This window comes from Saccostrea cucullata, unplaced genomic scaffold (assembly GCF_032062105.1).
Source record: "Saccostrea cucullata isolate Sc308-1 unplaced genomic scaffold, CSIRO_AGI_Scuc_v1 ctg658, whole genome shotgun sequence".
Classification (NCBI taxonomy): Eukaryota; Metazoa; Mollusca; class Bivalvia; order Ostreida; family Ostreidae; genus Saccostrea; species Saccostrea cuccullata.
The window spans coordinates 510,618-532,239 of record NW_026933693.1 but is presented as its reverse complement, the minus strand read 5'-3'; the positions used below and the strand labels follow the sequence as shown (position 1 = coordinate 532,239).

Below are 21,622 nucleotides of genomic sequence, written 5' to 3'. Positions count from 1 at the left end.
TTCCTCACCATATCTCAAGAAGGCTTTAAGCTTTTGAAATTTATACCATAACTCTATATGGCCCTGCCTGTCCTTCTTAAGGTGTTCCCTCCTTCGACCCCCGCCTCCCTCCTAGAACCATGTTCTTTTTTGTTTACTAGCACACGGATTCTCAGAATAAGGCCATCCTTAAAAAATTGTTTGTTTGGAATTGCCACCTGAAGGGTTTCAGACACAGGAGGGAGGGAGGGAAATTATTTTATTTTTTTTTAATTGAAGATAAATTTTAAATTTTTGATAAAAATCTTAGTAAACAGCAAATACATTTTCTGAATTTTAAAAAGAGAATCTACCATCAACATGATTAATAAAAAATCCTAATTTTACATAGATCTGTATGGTGTCGGGATAGGGCCATTTGCGTTAGCTCGACATCACGTTCAGATAAACTCGTTGTTGTGCTAACACACAACACGCCGTCGCGCTAATGCAACTTTGCACAACGCGCCGTCACGCTAACACAACTTTGCACAACGCGCCATTGCGCTAGTGTTGTGCAAAGTTGTGTTAGCGCAACGGCGTGTTGTGCAAAGTTGTGTGAGCGGGACGGCGTGTTTTGTGTAAGCGTGATGGCGCGTTGTGTGTTAGCCAACGGCGCGTTGTGCAAAGTTGTATTAGCGCGACAGCGTGTTGTGCAAAGTTGTGTTAGCGTGACGGCGTGTTGTGCAAAGTTGTGTGAGCGGGACGGCGTGTTTTGTGTAAGCGTGACGGCGCGTTGTGTGTTAGCCAACGGCGCGTTGTGCAAAGTTGTATTAGCGCGACAGCGTGTTGTGCAAAGTTGTGTTAGCGTGACGGGCGCATTGTGTGTTAGCGCGACGCCGTGTTGTGCAAAGTTGCATTAGCACAACGGCGTGTTGTGTGTTAGCGCGACGGCGTGTTTTTTTTAACGCGATGTCGCGCTAACGCAAATGGCCCTATCCGAACACCATAGATCTGACACTATATTTAAGTGTTTTGTATGGTGCATGTGATATGTATATAAAGGGCAAAAAAATTGATTAAATAAAAAAAAAATCTTCCTACTTTTGATCCATAAAATTTTTTCAAGAGTGGGCATTTCAATGAGGCAAGAGGTAATTCCAAACAAACTATAATTTTATTTTGGCCTAAGCTCATATTTTTTCTTGTATCTTGTTTTCATAGAACTCCACTTATGCAGCCAAGAGAAAATACATGTCTGAAAGAGCATGAAGCCTTGTTAGATGACATGACACAGCAAGGACTTTTAAAATGTGCCTTTAATCGGACAATGGCGCCAGACACCGGAGTGGACAGTCCAGGAAAAGACATTTTGAAACTAGTTACTTTACTTTTTTCAAGTAATAGTGTATTAGATATTTGCAGGGCAATGTTTGACATCGAAGCCTTTAAGGAGTGTATGTGGAAGCTGTTTTTGGAGGAAATTAGGGAAAATACAACGTGTATGTGCCTCAAGGGACACAGTTGTTTAAGCAGAATTCATTTTGACTCCTTGAAGTCTTTTCAGTGGGAAGACCTAATTACAGAGATGTATGATCACCAGAGGCAATTTCTGCAGGTTTTACTTTCTGTGTGTACGTCAACCAAAAATTCCCAGAATTCCCAACACTTCTCCAATGTAGGCAAGGAGCTTGGACTCATTTATGGAATTCTCATGAAGAGGAGATCCAGCTCCCTATCAAGAGTCCAGCGAGTGACGTCCATCTCCCTTGCAGATGAAAGAGTTCACCAAAAGGTTAGGAAATTAACATACAAAAGCTTTTAATTTTACTATTCATGTATATATAATTACTGTTTCATGTACACATGATGTACACATTTTCATTTTTTTTTAAGTATTCAAGAATTGTGTGGTGGTATCAGCTGGGTGGTGTGGTGAAATCTGTTGTGGTGGTTGTAATATATTGTGACTTAATAATTTTTGATGAATCATTTTATTGGTTTTTTATATTTCAATATCGGTTATGTTTTGGTCTCTTATTTTTCAGAACTGAAAATACCAACAAGGACAAAGTGTACAATCTTCTTTTAAAGCATCTTGAGTCAAAAGGAATAGGCTTTACAGCAACACAGGTTTATATTTTCAACATCCAGAATTTTATAAATCATGAATGTTTGCGAGGTTGTTTATCTTTGTATAAAAAATTAAAATTAAAATATTTAAAACTCTGTAAAATACAATACATTTTCCCCTCCATTGCAGGTGGATGGAGTAGGAGCTCGAATCGTAAAAGGAGTATGTGATGTCTTGTGGTACCTTGATCCTCATAGAGAGACCTTTCAGAATCGGTGCATTTCTTTTTCTGGCTTCGACAATTTTTGTGGATTTAATGACTGGAAACTTCAGAAGAAGAAAAAGCCTAGGGTATTAATTTTTATTGATATGAAATCTATCAGTATTGAAAACATGATCTAGGGTTTCATTTATTATTTCTCCACATTTCATTTTCTCTGACTATGTAGATTTAACCACTTATAGTCATTATCAATGTACTGGGTACTCTACTGGCTAATTGTTAGTATTTAGAATTTCTTGAATTTAGTTTGCTTTGCAAATTTATTTTGCTTTGCCTTCAGGTCACAACAGAAGATTTGGAAATCCAGATGAATACACTAGTGACAATTCTAGGAAAACCTTACTTTTTGAATGATTTGGATGGTCACAGAAAGCTAAAAGAAATGTGCAGCAACCTGCTGGAAGGAATTAGAAGATACTTTGATTTTCTTCAAAAGCAAAAAGAGAAAAGTGAGGAAAATCATCTTAAATCTGAACCAGTTCGTTCCTTAACAGACAACTGGGGCTTGAAATCATTACCGGTAACATCGTCAACTGCTCCAGAGTATTCAGAAGTTCCCAGGGATTTGAGATCATTGGAGCCCTATACGCCATTGTTTTTGAATGAATATGAGCCTGAGGACCATTATGAGAAGAAAAAGTGGATGGAAAATATTTCATTTCCTTTTAAAGTGAAAATGTACATTCATAGCTTTGGAAACAATCTTGGAAACTTCAAATTTGTCTGGATCGCAGATGAAAATTCCTCAGAGGGAGACCTTGAAGCTGTAGCAGAGATCCGTGTAAATCTCCCAGTGTATACCACTAGAACAATGAGAAAGCTATTTATTAAAAGGTATGCAAAATGCGGTATTAAACCAGCTCTAATGAGAGATGTATATAGATACCTGACAGGTAGTTGCAATGCAGCAGAAACAAGTGACCAAGCAGCTGTTGACAGTAGAGTAGCTGAATATTTGTTGTCGGCTGATGATGAAACACTTTTTTATGATGAGTTGTGATAATTTTTTATTGTGATAACAAAAATATTTTTTTTTTTTTTTTTTTTTAAACTAAAGCTAAATGCTATCCATTTAAGGGCAGTTGAGCAAGTGCAGGTTACTCTCCTTTATGTGTGTGGAAGCACACTTTTCCAAGAAACTCACAGGTATTATGACCTAATTATTGTACGTGAAGGCATGGGATGTTCCTCACCAATCGAAGTACCTTATTATGCAGGTATAATGTATTTGTATTAATTAAGCAGAAACAATGATGTTGAAAAGGATCTTTTTTGCTGTTATTCTTTTTCGCATTAAAATATTAGAAAATTTATACAAAGTATTTTAATTCTTTTTTAAAAAATAGGAATCACTCAGAGGTTTTCTCCAATTTGCATTCATTGTGGTGATGATGATATCGACAATGAGCATCCTACCATACAAGAGCTTGTGAAAGAATTTGCAATTGTGCGACCTATATGCAGGAGCTGCGTCAAAACTGGAAAACTACCTATATGCAGAAATGCAATGAAAATGAAAAAAAAATAAACACCTTGTTATTGTGAAAATAAATGGCTTTTCAACCGATTCTATCTCTCTCTTGTTTTTTTTTTTTTTTTTACCGACCAACCGACCTTATTTTTTCAAAAAAAGTCTTGAAAAACAACTAATAAAAAAAAAATGGCCTTGCTTAAGTTCTACCATTTTGCCAATAATCAAGTTATATGTATTAATACATCTCACAATTTTTTTTTATTCACAAACAGGTATTGTTATGTCCATCATGTTCATACCGTAAATCTGGAAATTTTTGCTGTAGATAAATTTTTAGCAAATTTGCGAGTTCATTGCATTCGCAAAAATATTTTTCTTAAAAATAAATCACCAATAAGAAAATGTAAACAAAGTAGTGGTCATTCGCAAAATTTTGAAGCGTAAAAATTAATCAACAGCATTTTGACCCGAATTCGCAAAATAAAATCGACGTAAAAATTTCCAGATTTACGGTATGTACTGATATGAGAGATAAGTAAAAGATTCTATGTACCAGTAGTAGTAGTACAGTATATTATTGTAAAATTGGATTCTCCTTTCTTCTTCTTTTTTTCTTAATTTCGTAGATTTTCTACTGGAGCCATTTTAAATTAAGTGCAGAAATTCAAGGTGTCTAAAAATGTGAATCTGAACAAAAATAATTGAATTCTTTTCATTTGAAATAGATTTTGGAGTCTAACATAACAAATCCTGCTGATATTCATCATGTTGTTCATTTAAAGATCCATTCAGTCATATACTGTGCATTCTGTGTACTATATAATAAGCGTGCCTTTATATGATGAAACTGGATCTTTTTTACATTTTTTTTACTGTATTCAGTTTGACTACTTTTGAGTTTTAAAACAATACGAGTGTAATTGGTAAGTAGACAACAGTATTAAGGTAAGCTTTACATGTACTTTCATAATCCTTTGTTGATAATTTTTTTCTTTTCATTTGAAAAATATTGAATAAGGTTAAAGAATGTGTATACCTGATGTCACATGAAAAATTGATAATGAATGAGCTTCTTCTTAACTTTTGAAGGTGTATGACAGACTGCAGCCACTAGGCATTACCACCTCTCACTGTGTCATGCTGAGAACTCAGAAGCAGATTAGCGGCCATTTTAACTCGCAACTTATTCAAGCCGTCAAGGAAGACCGAACATTCCGTCTCATAGGAGACAATGTTAACTTTATGGTTGATGTGAGTCGTCAACGGCAAACCAATAAATCACATATGGAGCACTGGTTTGCGTCCATGGCTATTATTCAGCACAGCAACTTCAGCATTCTGTCAACTGCAAGACCCCAAATTCCCTTGTTAGAGTTAACTTTTTACCACAGCTTAGTGATTGGCAGATCATCAGAAACTGCTACATTCTTATCATTCTGGAAATTCTATGCAAATTCTGCAAGTATTTCCAGAATTTTAAGTCAGTGAAAGAGTCTATGAAAGCAAATCTCAGGCCAGGGGACTATGACATTTCCCAAATCCACACAAGTGTTCCCCTACCAGTTTTGCCGAAGAATGAACAAAAGTATGCCGATGTCATAGAAATCTTGGACTTTTACGAGAACATTGTAAAAAATGTGTGTGGGGAAAATAATGTTTCAGTGCATATTGGAGGAGACCAACTTACACGAGAGAGGTTTTCTGGTGCGAAGAGATTATGTGCGGCATCCATAACACCAAGGGATAGATTTGAACATCTTTCACCCATCACATTCGAATTCTTCCACCTGCAAATGTCTATTTTGACTCTCTTTTATAAGCTTCTTTACCGGAAAAGTGGAACTGCTATGGGGACCTTAAATGCCGAGAAAATTACATTGGGATGAACAAAAGCCAATGGTGATGATGTAAAAAACCACTATAATGACTGTAAAGAACTTGCAGATTCGTTTATTTCTGGCTACGTTGTTAATGCTGTTATGCATTTCTTTGAAATGGAAGAGATGAACTCACAACCAAACAGGGCCTTTGCAGCAGTAGATATTTCATCAGCAACAGAAGAAGAAAAAGAGAAACTTGTTGTGGGTTCCCTTGGAGAATTCGTAGATAAATTCATATTGAAAGAAGCCAAGTCTAATCTTACAAAAAAAAGCAACTTAAACCAGCAGATTACCTGTATCCTTCCAGATGGAGGAAAGTTAATCCTGAATATTCCAGTGTCTGTTCCTCAGGGTATTCCAGAGAAAAGAGATGATTGTGTGTTCAGCTATGGAAAAACTGTGTTAGAAACTGGATTATTGTATCAATGTTTAAATCGTCTAATTAAGATTCCAAATCGAGAAATATTTATCTCGTTAATGAAGTACATCATGTGTGTAGTGAAAGGGAACAACAACCAGTCCAAATATGCTTTTGAAATACTGAGATTCCTTTTTTTGCAAACCTCAGTGCTCGATCTAAAGACTGCCAAAGAAACTTTCTATGGACTCTTTGTTAACCAGAAAGGCAAAATGGACACAAACATTCCAGCTGATCTTCACATGGAGCACTTTGTCAAAGAGACAAAAGAGCACCTAAGTCGCTTCATGCAAACAAGACAGAGTCTTCCGTGCAGTCCCGATCCTCTGCCATAGCTGGAATGCATCAAATATCTGCAAATTATGATGAAACAACACATACTTTATAGAGCTAAAAGACATTGCACACCTTCATCAGAAGAGGATGAGATCAATATAATTCAAAGGTTATTACGTGTTAGACCTTTTGATATTGTTGATGGACGTAGTCTAGAATGCTACACAAAACCACTTGCAAGTCCACTTGCAAATATAAATTTGGGCCACTTACAGGAATGGATTAGGAGTCATCAGTATGAGATTCTCAATGACTTTGGCATCTAATCTTGTAAGAGATTTACAATTCAATACATATCCAACCCAGTTTTTTTTAATTTAATATTTATTCTACTGACTCTACTCAGTTAAAAAGACAAATTTTCAATTATGTTTTTTTCATCATGTGACAGTGGAAATGTAAACACATGGTAAAAAAGATTATCAATGCATTTCTATTAAACTCTTTTGTGTCACCTAGTGATTATCTAAACCTGTCATGCGACCATTTTAATCACTTCATAACACTTGTAAGTTATGTTGACCAGGTTTAAGTTTACTTGAGGCTTAAATTCAAAATAGCTTTTCCAATTGTCCTATGTCTGTCTGTCTGTTGTAAAGAATTTTAACTTATAAAGTACATACATATATTAATATAATTGTGTCCCTTACACTTGGGCATCACTCAAAAAACTTATCATGTTTATTAATCATTAAATGTACAGGTTATTGATCATTTGAAAAAAGCCAAAGTGGATGACTATGAATTCTTTCCATACTTTCTCCCCATAACTATTGCATATAAATGGGAGTTTTAATTAATTAACAGGTGAACACTTACACAGATGAACACAAAAATATCAGCTCTATGGGCTACTAACTGTTTTCATTTTTAGCATGTTCAGGACAATACACTGGTGGAATATACATTATGTACCATGAAGCAAACAGCAGTTGAAAGGCATTACATTGACACAATAAATTTTATAATTGTACATAAATTTTCAGCATGTTCAAGATTCATTCGAAAATCCTGAATTAAGTTCTCTTTCTCCATATATCTAGAATAATTGTGAATAACAGACTCTATTTCATAAAAAGACATCTGTAACTCATTATGTGAAATGTACTCTGACAATGATTGTTGAATGGCAGATTTCACTTCTTGCTTTAGATGTGGAGAAGAATTCCATTCTGATAAGCTAGGATCACAAATGTTACAGCACAATGGTTGCTTGTTTTCACTCTCTTTGTTGTCAACAGAGCATCCAAAGTAGTCATTCAGCATTTTTCTCCGACAGGTTGATTCATTTTTACAGAAGGCCTTCATTGTTTTGCTCATCTCAGGCCTGCCTACATCACTGTTGTTAAAGAATAAAATTGCAGTTGCTTGTTTTCCAGTTCTGCCTGCACGTCCCACTTGCTGAATGTAAGCTATTGGAATACATGTATTAATAAACATTATAAAAGATACCCATCATATTATAAGTTAGCATCTATATACCATTCAAGTATTGTTTATAAAAATGCATGTATGCAGAGTGCATTTTTTTAAAGTGGGATGCGTAGATGTTTTATACTCTGTACATACTATTAAGTGTACTTTAACATGTTTAAGTCTAAAATGTTCACAAATTTGGTAGATATTATTGCTTGACTCCATATTCAGTTAATTCCACAGAAGCATGATAATCATGGATAATAACTCATTATTTTTATGTACCGGGTATAAGGAAATTACTAGAGTATACTAGATGATAAGATTCATTAGAAAGTTACCCTCAGTGCTTTTAGGTGGACCTGCATGCACTATTCTTTCAACAAGACCAAAATCTGCCCCCATACCAAGGGCAGAAGAAGCCAATATGATCCTCAAGGGACTTTTTTCAGAGGAAATTTGATGAAATATCAACTCCCGTAGCTGAATGTAATAAACAGATCTATTTATTTGGGCCTCACATCATTTAATTCTTGATTATTGACACAACAAAACCAAGTATCCTAAGACATTTAGTCAAGGGACAGCAGTTAAATACTTCAATAACTATGAGGTTGTAACTCTTGAACCTAAATATATTTTCTTTTTTTCTGTTGGGCCGTGTTGTTTCTGGTTTTTAGTAATGCATGTACCTTCAACATAATCAACTCAAACTGTGGTTAACAATACATTTTTTTTTTTAAATGAAATGATAAAAATTATATTCTCATTCAATATTTCAATCTTAATTTTCGTGTGATTTGCAGTTCTTACCTCTTCACTCCCATACTCCACAGATGCATGGTACATGACAATTCTGGCATTTTCTGGCCTCTTTTCCCCATTGTACAACAAGTCCCCTAATACTCTGCAAGCATGCTCATAAGCAAATCCAATATAGTTCAGTGATGAATTAAAGTATACTATAGTTAGTGGAGTATTACTCAATTTGTTTTTCAGTTCATTGAATAAAACATCTAAAATGTGTCTGTAGGACATCCTTACATCCTTAGAATTAGAAGGTCTTCTTAAAACACTTAGTGAAATGTTAGACTTAACTGGTATCTCACCATGGATTCTAAAATCTTTTAATGATAGAGATCTTTGAATATCAGCCTGACCTTTTACAGAAAGTGTTGCAGAGAGACAAAGCATATTTGCATGAGGAAGTACAGCCCAGAGTTCCACTAACTTGCTGTACTCGGGACGAAACTCATCTCCCCACTCCAAAATACAATGAGCTTCATCAATTACAATAACAACTCTGTTTTCTTCAAAATATTTGCACTGAAAGAATTTATTGACTAGTGGTTTTCCCAGTATGTTCTCAGGGTGGCTGTAAACATAGCTATATGAAAATTGTCCATCCTCAATGGTTTTGCTTATATTCAAGTCTTTAAGAACTACAGCCATACCATCTAATTTGGAAATTTGTTGATTGATAATCACATTCAGGGGTTCCACAACTATAACCTTAGCGTCAGGCAATACATATGGAATCAATTCATAGATGAGGCTTTTTCCGTAGCCCGTTGGTAATGCTGCAATTACATCATGTCCATTTAAAACATCCAGAAGAGCACTGTATTGTTTTGGCTTAAGTTTTACAATTTTGCGACCAGTCCTTTCATTAAACTTCACCAGTGCTGCATCAATGTCATCTTGAGTAAACTATTATAAATAAATCAATCTATGAGTTAGAACATCAATCCGAGTGAAAATTGAGATCAATACTGAAGTTTTAAACTATACCAGTAATGCTTAATATCATGCGGCAAAGATGAAACATAGCCAAGATAACAATTACATTTTAATGTAGAAATGCCCCCAGGATTTGAACCTGGTCCTCCTCATTGCCATTTTAAAGAGAAAATCTCTAGCATGAAGTGTGCTGACCATTTACACCAAGGCATTATGTTGATGAGTATACAGTGTACATGCATGTTATTGAATTATCTGTATCTGTATCTGTATCTGTATTGTTACATCACAGTAACCCCGTTGGGCTTTGATGTGACGGATGGAGGGCGCTTAGTCGCGAAGATGTTCTATCGCCGACTTAAAGCTTTCTAGCTTTGGGGCGCGGACTGCTTTCTCTTCCAGGTGGTTCCAGTCAACAGCTGTACGTACAAAGAGTGAATTTTTCAGTTGGTCTGTCTTTGTATCAAGTATCTCAACTGCACGGCTGTTATTCCTGATCCTATTACTTATGATATTTGTCGCTTGATAATCCTCGTACACTTTCGGTCTGATGTTTCTTTTCGGTTTTTGAAATTTTATATATTGGTCTGATTTAATAGCTGGTATCTGCCCCTCAACCACTTTGTAAAAAAAGATAAGACGTTGTTGTTGTCGTCTGGTTTGTAATAAGGGGAGGTCGAGATCTTTAAGCATCTTTGTCATTGTACCCTCTTCCCTTGATTTATAGTCTTTGGTTATGAATCTTGCGCCTCTTCTTTGGATGGATTCTAATTTTGTTGATTCTTGTTTGGTGTATGGATCCCAGATGACAGCTCCATACTCCATTATAGATCTCACTAGTGCTATATATGCAATCTTTCTACATTCCCTTGGACAGTGTTGTAGGTTCCTTCTTAGGAAGCCTAGGGTGGAGTTGGCTTTATTTGAGATGTTGTTTATATGTTCTTTCCATTTCAGGTCTTCTTGTATTTGTAGTCCTAAGTAGGGATTTGATGCCACTTGTTCTAAGGTGTGGTTCTCAAGGGTATATTGGCTGTTTATTTTTCTACGAATGCTTAGTATATAGCATTTTTTTGCGTTAAATCTCATACCCCAGTCAGATGCCCACTGTTCCAGTTTTTGTAGGTCCTTTTGTAGTAGGTTTTGGTCTTTGGGTGATTTAATTTCCCTGTACAAAAGGCAGTCGTCGGCAAAAAGCCTAACTGAAGATTTTACTGCGTCAGGGAGATCATTTATATGGCAGAGAAAAAGTATGGGTCCAAGTACTGTTCCCTGTGGTACCCCGGATTCCACGCTAGTGTAGTCCGAGTATTCCCCATCCAACTGGACTCTCATTGTCCTTTTTGTTAGGAAGTTTGTTAACCAGTCGTGGATTTCTCCCCTTATTCCGTATTGATTGAGTTTGTGTAGGAGTCTATCATGGGGAACAGTGTCGAATGCTTTCGAGAAATCCAGGATTGCTACGTCTACTTGATGACCCTTGTCGTAGGATAGTAACATGTCGTGTATGGTTATAGCGAGTTGGGTTTCGCAGGAATATCCGGACCTGAAGCCGTGGTTCAAGGATGTTAATATTTTGTTGCATTCCAAATGTTTCATCATTTGTCGACATATGATATGCTCTAGTAGCTTGCAGGGTACTGATGTTAAGGAGACTGGTCTGTAGTTTTCAGCTGCGTGTCTATCCCCTTTTTTGAAGATACACGATATGTTTGCGCTGAGCCAGTCTTTTGGTAATTCCCCTGTATCTAGTGATTTTTGGTATATAATCGACAATATTGGTGCTATTTGGTCTGCACATTGTTTCAGGACTCTATTTGGGATGTTATCGGGTCCGGCTGCTTTTGATGGATTGATGTTTTTAAGCAGTTTTGCCACGCCTTCTTCTCTGATGGTGATTCTTTTTATTCCTGTTTTTAGGTTGATGTTCGTCGGGGGCATTGTATTTACTTTCTCCTTTGTGAAGACTGATGAAAATTGTCTTAGAAGGATCTTTGCTTTTTCCTTGCTGTCAGTGATTAAATGCCCTTGATCTTTTAGGGGTGCTACTCCGATGTTATCTTGTTTGCGAGATTTAACATATTTCCAGAATGGTTTAGAGTTGTTCTTTTCCATGCCTTCCAGGATTGCTGTATTTATGTAGTTCCATTCTGCTTTCCTGATTTGTCTTTTGCATTCTTTTTGGTGGTGTTTATAGTTTGTCCATGACCCTGTTCTTTTTGCTTGGTTATACAGGTTTTGTTTCTTCTTGATCATCTTTTTGATTTTGTGGTTGATCCATGGGAGCTTATTGTTGGATTTTATCATTTTTGTTGGTACGTTCTTTTTTAAGCTGTTGAATAGAATGGTTTTGAATGTTTGCCACATATTCTCGACGTCTTTGTTGTTCCTATCCAAATCAATCAGTAGGTCTTTTGTTTCCCCAAGGTCTTTGGTTAGTCCTTCCCAATTCGCCTTTGACCATATGTATATTGTCCGAGGGTTTTGTTTCTGGTAAAATGGCTTTGTATCTAGGTCGGTAATGACTATTGCATGATCCGAGATGCCTGGTATTACGGAAGATGATTTTACTAAAGAGGGGTTTGTTGTGAAAACCAGGTCCAGGTTGTTATTTTCCCGTGTTTTCCCTTTGAATTTGGGTTAACCCCGCTTGAGATGTGACATCTACCAGTGAGTTCTGTACCTCTTTGTCCGTTGCGTTTCTTTTGAGTCCTAAGTTGTCCCATAGTATGTCTGGGCAGTTGAAATCGCCAGCTAGAATGATGTTACTTTGGCCATCTTCTGAAATTAATTTGAGTGATTTCTCTAATTCATCTACAATGTTGATGTTTCTGCGAGGCATGTAGAATGCACCTATTAGTAGGTCTTTTGCGTTATTATTATTATTATTTTATTATTCAGTGTATAAGAATCTATAGTAGTATAGTTTAGTACATTACCTTGAGAAAAATGCATTTTTATAGAAATACATTGATTTTGAAGCTAAGCTACCTCAGATAGGTAAATAAAGCTAAGAAGGTAAATCAAGTTACGTAGCTAATCTAGTGTAGTAGTGATTGTACTGGACCTCTTTGTTACCGAGCGTTAGGTAGGGATCGCCTAGCACTCGAAATCGGGTATTTACTCGTCGGATCAACTTCCTATAAAGCTTTAAAAGTGTTGAGAAGGCTTTCCTAATGCTCTGTGTATAATTGATTTGCATATGAACCAGCAAGAAAAGGCCAAATTCTCCAAAAGTAATGTGGGCTAATGTTATTTTACCTTACTCGCCGCCATCTTGAATTGGGCTTGGTGTAAAATGCGGAGGATGGAGTCTCCACAAAACTCCAAAATGGAGGGTCAGAGAGTGCAAGGGGTGGAGCCTCTTGTGTCAATTTTTATACATTTGCCCGTTTTATTTTTCAATCAAAGCTGGATACAACTGGGTTGCTTGTAGAGCTCTCCATCAGTGATAAAGAGCGCCTGTCAGAATTAATTACTGAGTCTAGATACCGGTTACTGGTATGTAAAAATTTTATTGCAGATAATTATGTCAGGCATAACACATCGCAGATCACTTTGTCTGCAGATTATCATCAATTAAAAAGTATATTTCATAATTGCTGTAAAAGCTACAAAAGCTTCTGTAAATTACAACTGAAAATGAAATTTAGCACAAAAAAAAAAGATAACATGACTTTCAATTATATCAACAACAAATGAGGGGACAATTTTTTGTCATCTTTCCCTAGAAGTTTAGGTAATCTAGCCCTTAGCAATTTTAACATTTGGCCCTTCAGATATTTGATACCTATACTAATAAAATCTGTCAAGACCTCATGGGTTACTGCGAGATAGCAGTGTGAATCAGACAGTTTCCATTGCACTTAGCATCTGTGATATAGCAAAACAAAATTTAAATCACAAGCACGGGCTGCATGCCCCTCATTTGTTTCTCATATCTGTAGGTCGTTTCGATTCTCATTTTGTTGTCTCTTTATCATGATGCTTGTTTCTCATTCTTTTTAGAGCAAAAAAATAAAATAAAATAAAAACAGTTAATAGCCAGAGTTCTCTAATAAAACAATCAGTTCATTTACTGAATCTATTATTTAATTATTTTTTAATTTTTCTAAAATGGGATAATATTTCTGAGTGAATAATGACATCACGGCACATTTCCAACATCGGACAGTGTCTTCGACAGCAATCAGATTTCAGATGGTAATAGGTGTTTTGTAATGAGGCCGATATTCCTTGACACCTTTATATACATATCAGTCTATTTATATATATCTGTATATAATATCACCAAAAGATAATAATTTTGATGCTATTCTGTTTCAGTCAGTCTTTGTTATCGTTAAAAATTAAATAATCAGCAAAGCTGTTCCCCTCGTTGAAATGTGGTGTTCATTATTTTTTTTTTAATACCGTTCCCTGTTTCTTTGTTTCTCATTTTGTATTTTATGGACTTTATAAACAAATGTCATCAGATACTGTCAAATGGTTATCACAAAATCAGGTTGGGAGATATAACTGAGTTTCATTCACTCAACTTCAATGGATTTTTTTTTAATTGTTTGGGTAATGTAACACTCTAACACATTCTCACGGAGTATCAGAAAATGAGATGACAGATCTAATAAGCACGTGCTAAATTTACGACAAGCACTTTGCTCCACCTCCTGCATCATCTAACACAAGAGGCTCCACCTCTTGCACTCTCTGACCCTCCATTTTGGAGTTTTGTGGAGTCTCCATCCTCCGCATTTTACACCAAGCCTCTTGAATTGTCCATAGAGCGCCGCCATTGGACAGGGCCTTCTAGCCTGGTTCCCTGTCCCTGTTTTGCTTCATATACTCCGCGTCACTAGGGCCAGGTGGAGTACAATGGATTCAGGGCGAATCTGCCCTAAATCTTATTCCATTGTGACGTCCAATATGGCTACACTTCCAGTGAAGACGTTCATTGTGACGTCGTTTTTTCTACGTCGTCGACGTAATATGTCATTGTTACGTCGATATTTATTTCCGTGGTTAACGGCAACGGCTCGTAAACCCACGATTTAGCGCGCATTGTTCTGACCAATCAAAGGAAAGCATAGAATGTAATCCACCTGGCTCTCCTGCCTTGGCAAGGGTGAGCCAGGGGACCAGGCTACAGGGCCTTCGTGCTTGCACTCGGAAGGCCTCGGGTACTAGGCTAAGGCCCAAGGTGTGGGAAGGTATAATGCCCTGATAGTATAATGCCCTGATTGACCTGATTTCATATATATGCTGAAATAAAGAGTTTTTATGCATATTCACAATATAATTTTTATTGGAAATGATGAACATTATCATTTTCTTTAAGAACCATGAAGAAAATGCAGAATCAAAATATTTTTGTATGTTTTATTTGACTTAGAAATTTTACAGGGGTATAATGTCCTGATTTTGAGGTATAATGACCTGATAACCTGATAGTATAAAAACTTCTAATAAACACAATTTAAGATTATTTAAATATTAATATTTGATAAAATATCTTTTAAGAGTGATATATGAAGTTAATTTAATTAAAGCTGGGTGAAAATGTGTTTTATATATTGCCTGAAATCACTTTTGAAGTTTGTAGGGGGTATAATGTCCTGATTTCTGAATGCCCTGATTTACATAGACATAGTGATAAAAATGCATATTATCAACTTAAATATTACATTTTTATTGAGGGAATTATTGATTACATATGGTGATTCTATACTAGTATTATGTATACTTTTTATTATTAAGAATTTTATTAGTCAAGAAAAGGTAATGACCTATAGCTGATATTTTGAAATGACCAAATATACTCATCTGATGGCCTGTATATTACAAAAAAATATGTTCAATTCCCTTACCAAACTGATATGTTAGCTGCAGGCCTGCAGCAAGTTTGCTGCAAGCTTGCAGCAAACAAAATTGTTTGCAGGAAGAAAATTTTCTTGTTCGCAGATGATTGCTGCTAGCTGCGATCTTGCGGCAAACATTGCAGCAATTGCTGCAAGCTTGCAGCAAATTCGCAGGAACCCAAAATGTTTGCAGGAACATTGCAAGAAACATACACGTCAATATAATGTTCATATATAATTACGCGCACAGCAAGTTCGCAGGAAATATTGCATGATTTGAATGTTTGCAGGAAGTTCGAAAGAACAGTAAACAAGTCAAATCAGCCAATGAAATGCAGACTGTACTGGGTCAACACAGAACTGGCCATTTTGTTCATTAAACAACCTTATCTGTAATTTAGCACCTAAATATTTACAACAATTTAAGAAGAAATTTACTTTGAAATGGCTTTATATATACAAATGTATTTCTACTTATTACAATGTTTTACCCTACTTCAAATATCAATCCACCAGATATAGCAGAGATATTTTTAGTGGTTCTAAAAAAAAAATGAAAAAAAAATCTGGCATGCAGCTATCTAATTTAATTTATTGTATTTAGACAGATATTTTAAAAAGTTTTCGCTTTTTTTAAGGGTCATGACCCGTTATATAACTTTATTTCTTTAATTTATACGAATTAATTAAAACAAAAGTATATTATTTAGTATTTTAAAGAAATAATTTTTTATGCATTATATAATTTCAAGTTCAGCATATGAAATGTTATGTTTAGAAAGAACTGAACTTAAAATTGTGAATGCATAATAACACATACTGAATTAGAGCTTTGTATCAAATATTTTTCATTTTTCTCAAATAAACAAATTAACAATATTTCAAAAAATATGCCTTAGAGAAATCTTAATTAATTTTTTTTAAGTTTATTAATAGATTGTTTTATTTGTAATACATAGTTTTGAGACAAATATAAAAAAAAATCATTTTATAAGTATATAAAATCAAATGTTTAATTATTTAACAATTTTGTCTTTTTTGAAATATGTTATACGGTTTGTTTACGCAATCAGCAGAACATTGTTGAAAGGGATTACACAGGTGTTGATTACAGAAGCCATATAGGGGAGGTAGTAAAGGAGGGTACATGTGGTGTATGTCCCTTTGACACTATCAGACATAATAAACAAGCAATGATATGTATACACAAACAGTGTACATAATATTTTTTTAATTGATCAATTTATTTTGTTGTACAGTCTGTACCTTGCTGTAGAATTACAGCTATTTAAAAATCGGCATATACCTGTCAATTTTTATTTATCCTACTTAAAATTATGTCAACAGACGTACTTAATTCATTTGATGTTTTATTGAAAAATATAGAAATTTGTCCATAAACGTGTGAATGCTCGTAACTGTTAAAACAACAAACGAATAAAAATTTTAAAAATCATAAATTTAATACAACCTATCTTTACCCACAATTTTAAAATCTTTAGTTACCTCAAGGCTTATATAAAATATCTGCATTTTCCCTACTTTTGAATGTTAATCAAAAAATACTATTTTGGCTGTACTGCGGCCAGTATATCAAATTATCATTGTTCTTAAAAATTATTTCTTATAATTTTCTCTAAAACAATCAAAAGTTTCTTCAAAGATTTTGCATAATGTTATTGCATAGATAAATCTTAAGTTTGCACAAAATACTGGCGTAGAGTACGTGCTACAATAAGATGTATATATCAAGTGACTGAAGTGTATCAACTTTAAAATTATCAACATAATTAAGAAAATAAAATTTAAAAAAATGAATGAAAATTAACATGAAATTATGAAAAGCATTTTAATTTCCATTCAGTTTAAAGAATAAGTTTCGAAACAGGTGTTAAAATCAGGTCATAAGCAAAAATCAGGGCAATCAAAAAATCAGGACATTATACCCCTGCTAACTCCAAAAGTGCTTTTTGAGCTAGACATAAAAGATATTTTCCAAAAATCTTTTTTTCTAAAACACTTATTTATCCTACTGAAAACAATTTAGATTGAAAAATTAAACAAATTTGATAATAATATGCTTTTTATTAGAAGTTTCATATTATCAGGACATCGGGTCATTATACCTCAAAATCAGGGCATTATACCCCTGTTGATTTTCTCTTTCAAATAAACAAAATAAAAACATAATTTTTAATTTTTTTCTTTGGTGAATCTTGTAGACAATTAGTATCCAAATTATAATCAGTTAAAAGAAACTTGTTTGGGCACTTTACTACTTCATATTTTAGAATTAAATGCAATCAGGGCATTATACTATCAGGGCATTATACCTTCCCGTATCGGAAGTCGCCATGATGCATAATGCGTGCAACATGTGCAATGTAATGTTTCGCTGCTTGTTATATATCATCTGGATGCTGGCTGGTATAAATCAAGTAAGAATATTTATAATACTGTCAAACACTAAAGCACTTAGTATTTTATTTTCAAATAATAAATTAAATTATAGTTGTTTTCAAAATGAATATTGCCGAATGAAGGAAAAATAATTATTCCAGTAGTTTGTTTAAGAAGGAGTTTTAAAAAGAATATCAAAACAAACATCTCGGTCTTTTAGAATGCATGTGTTTATATTAATTTCAAGAAACGCCAACATACTTTCATTTTCCTTTTAAACAGTTTAACTATCATAGGTAAGTGTAATGGTAGAATCTAAATTGATTTCCGGAAATGATATTTAACTTTAATCTAAATTTTAACAATGATATCAAATTAACTACGGACCTAAAGTAGCTGCTTTAGATCTATGTATTAACATAGGGCCTATATATTCACGTATTTTCACGTGTGCAAGAATATTGGTTCTTATATATTTTATGTTCCAATTTTATGAAATTTATTCAATTCAAATTTTTACATTCATTTGAAAGGGATATTCTAATTTAATTAAAAATGTAACAATTCTTATCAGACATTTAATTATATTGTTTATAATTTGTTAATACTAAATGGAACTCTACTTAATAACCTATTCACAGATGAATTGTTGAGATTTTTGAATTACATCTGTCTAAACTAGGTACAATACACTTTCAATAAAGAAGTTAGTTCTAAATACAATTAGACATTTTTAGTGATTGGCTGAATTTCTTTTTGTAATAAATATGATATTTCTATATATAAACAAAAACAAGGCACGAGCCTCGTTTACATTTTGGAGAACTTTAAGTTCTGTCAGTATCTCGTTTGTTAATCAATAAATCATGTTCAAATTTTTGCTGATCATTAAATATCTGATGCCTTAGTTAGGAATAGTAAGCAATAAAACTGGTTTAAAGAATTCAGATAAAACTGTGTCCAAGTCCCTTTAAGTAAAAATTCTTGAAGAAGGATACAAATATTCTAATATAATTTTAATATAGTGTTTCATGGAGTCCTTCATCAGTTGCTTAGTACAATGTATTGACCTTCAGGTTATAAGTTTTGAGATACCGTGTAACCTATCAACGTCTACAGTGGAAATCGTGGAACAATGTCCCGCAGACGAAAAAAGTTACAAAGAGGCAGAATCCAGGAAGAACTGCTCTTCAATTAGTCACCCCTGTGTTAGTTTTGATTATCACTGTGTAATGAATGCGTGGAGAAATGCTACTGTAGAAGTGTGTGCCCCATCGCTTTTCATCATAGGTAAGAATAGTTGAAGAACTGTAGGGTTATCATGCTGTAAAGGATGACTGCACTTAATGCTGTGTTTTGGGTCTTTTTCGGTCGCTTGTGTTCCTTTTAAATCTTAAATAGTAAAACTAAGTCCACTTTTATACATTTACTATAGTGGTCTATCAATCAGACACCGAATTTAAATGTTAAAAATAATCTTAGACTGTAATGCAATAACTAATAATTTCATGGTATTGTCTTTACGGTTTTTCAAATACAGAAAATTTACATTTACCCGCCCTTGATTGAACATTATGCTTGTACAAGTAACAGCATTTTAAATACCTTGCTTGACTAAATCAATCAATATCTACATGATGGAGTGATAAACCTTTCGAGCAATACTTTTGTGGGTTTAAAATACGAGGGTTGTTCGATATGTATTGTGTATTGTACGATATCTCAAAAGCATTCGATTCAAATAGTCAAATGGACATTACATCCCTTCAAATTATCCTCCGTGATTTGAAATACGCAATTTTAATCTCTGAATCCATTTCTGAAATGCCTCACGGTACGCTGATTTAGGTATACCTTAGCTGCAGATCTGTAGCGTTATGGTTTTTTTATAGGGTGAATTCACCATGCATCGGACACATACCTTGCTTCGGACAACTTTAGACAATAAATTCTCTTTCAACTTAAGAGTTCCGTGTATTTATTTGTTTCTGTCTTAAACCTGAAGATTTAAATTTTTTAATGATACCGATTGTTATTATCATGTTGTGATAAAAATATCCCGAGAATGGCCTTGAAGTTACGTCATATTTTACATCATCAAAGGGGAATAACCAGAAATTTATGATTTTGGGATTTTTAGAGTTATCGTTCTTAAAATTCAACTTCAACGGAACGAGTCAGACTTTGGTGAATAAAGTCAAAGATTGGTAATTTTACATAAATTTTAAAGAAATTTCACTTCAATGTTCCTATATTTCTTTTAAGAGCTGGTTTTCACTAGTATGTTCATTTCTCCGTTCATCGGACACAAATTAACCATGCATCGGACACTTTCCGATGCAAAGGTAAGCGCTACCATTTTCATAGAGAACCCAGCTGATAGCTGTTTTTTGCTGAAAAAGAAAATAAAAAAACAATATTTTCAGTCAAAATACAAGTTATCGGTATATGACGTCTGGAATTTGACTCAATTTATTTCTACAAACCAGAGTATGATAAACCATGAAAAAAAGGCGCGAATTACCGCATTATAAGCATTTTAAAGCATTTCTAAGGCAGAGTGAGGTCTCTTGAATCGTTCTACATTTGTGCAACGATATCGTCAATTAAATTTAAGTTGAGGGTTATTTCTTAGATAAAAGATGAAATTATATCCATATCAAGCATTTTAAAGCACTTTAACAAAGGTGTGATATTTTTCCGGTCAAAATACCGTCTGTCCGATGCATGGTAAACAATGTCCGATCCATGGTGAATTTTGAGTTATTCCTAAAAACTCGATTTTTGAGGATATTTTCTCAATAAAGGGCATATAATTGTGTCCCAAATTGATATTTTAATCACAAACTAAATGTTAAACTCCATTTTGATAATCTTCCGTCGGTAGCGATATCGCTAGAACTTGTTGAAGTACAAGGGTATCCGATGCATGGTGAATTCACCCTATATGTCTTTGACCATAACGCTGCAGATCCCGTAGTGCAAAAAATGTGCAATTTACGGCGCAATATTTTTTGCGCTCTTTTGGGGAGAATTTCTCCAATTTCTAACATCGGTCTATCAACTACTTTTCAACTCCTAATTCTAGACACATTTAGTAGCCAATATATATAGTTTATCCACCTCCCAACCATTTATGGTTGTCTCTACAGACAATAAACTCGCTTGAAGTGAATTTTCAGTTATCTAACAAATAATTTTAATCAAGCGAGTCTATCCTTTGTACAGACGACTAAAAAGGGTTGGGAGATGGATAAAATACAAAGATTAGTTAAATAATGTGTCTAGAATTTGGAGTTGAAAGAAAAGAAAGCATTTTATTGTTTAAATAAGATTTATAAGATTTTTCGAATCTTATAAAACTGTATTTTTAAAAGAATAGAGCAATGCTCTATTTCCTAATACAAGTCTTAACTTAAGGCCGGTATACACGATTAGATTTGTAGTATAATACAAGTATTATAATACTTTTGTATTATAAAACCTTCTTGTACTCATGCTAATACATATCTTATAAGATTGTAAATAAACTACGTATTCCAACATGTTTTCCCCGCCATATTTCTCTCTCTCTCAAAATAATAAACATAGGTAATCAGAGATTACAGAGCTCACCTCAACGAATGTTGTCTTTAAGTAAGGCAAAGTCACACAATTACCCAACAAAAAGCGTACATCCAAAAATGCAAAATTTATGCAATTTTGATCTGATACTTTGGAATAGACCTACATTGTATATAAAAACTTCAAACTAGTTCTTCATCACGAAAATGTGATCAAAATCCAGC

The 21,622-nt window shown here is 34.3% G+C and overlaps 2 protein-coding genes and 1 pseudogene across 5 annotated transcripts in view; 2 read left to right on the top strand and 1 right to left on the bottom strand.

Annotated features, from left to right (window-relative positions):
* The first annotated feature begins 1,192 nt into the window (after positions 1-1,192).
* Positions 1,193-6,689, top strand: LOC134238985 (uncharacterized; annotated as a pseudogene).
* Positions 6,690-6,803: 114 nt separating this feature from the next.
* LOC134238994 (ATP-dependent DNA helicase RecQ-like) lies at positions 6,804-12,858 on the bottom strand. The gene is made up of 4 exons (XM_062721143.1): positions 12,841-12,858; positions 8,653-9,549; positions 8,181-8,322; positions 6,804-7,835 (listed from the first exon to the last, which is right to left on the bottom strand). Exons 1-4 carry the CDS (start codon positions 12,853-12,855, stop codon positions 7,366-7,368), a joined length of 1,524 nt encoding a protein of 507 aa, XP_062577127.1. The 5' UTR covers positions 12,856-12,858; the 3' UTR covers positions 6,804-7,365.
* Positions 12,859-17,786: 4,928 nt separating this feature from the next.
* LOC134238960 (histone-lysine N-methyltransferase, H3 lysine-79 specific-like) overlaps positions 17,787-21,622 on the top strand; it is a 38,697-nt gene continuing 34,861 nt past the window's right edge. For all 4 annotated transcript variants that reach the window (XM_062721085.1, XM_062721084.1, XM_062721083.1 and 1 more), the window contains exons 1-2: positions 17,787-17,872; positions 18,911-19,124. In XM_062721085.1, the coding sequence (XP_062577069.1) occupies positions 17,789-17,872; positions 18,911-19,124 (298 nt within the window). In that variant the 5' untranslated portion in view covers positions 17,787-17,788. The remainder of the gene's footprint in view (positions 17,873-18,910; positions 19,125-21,622) is intronic.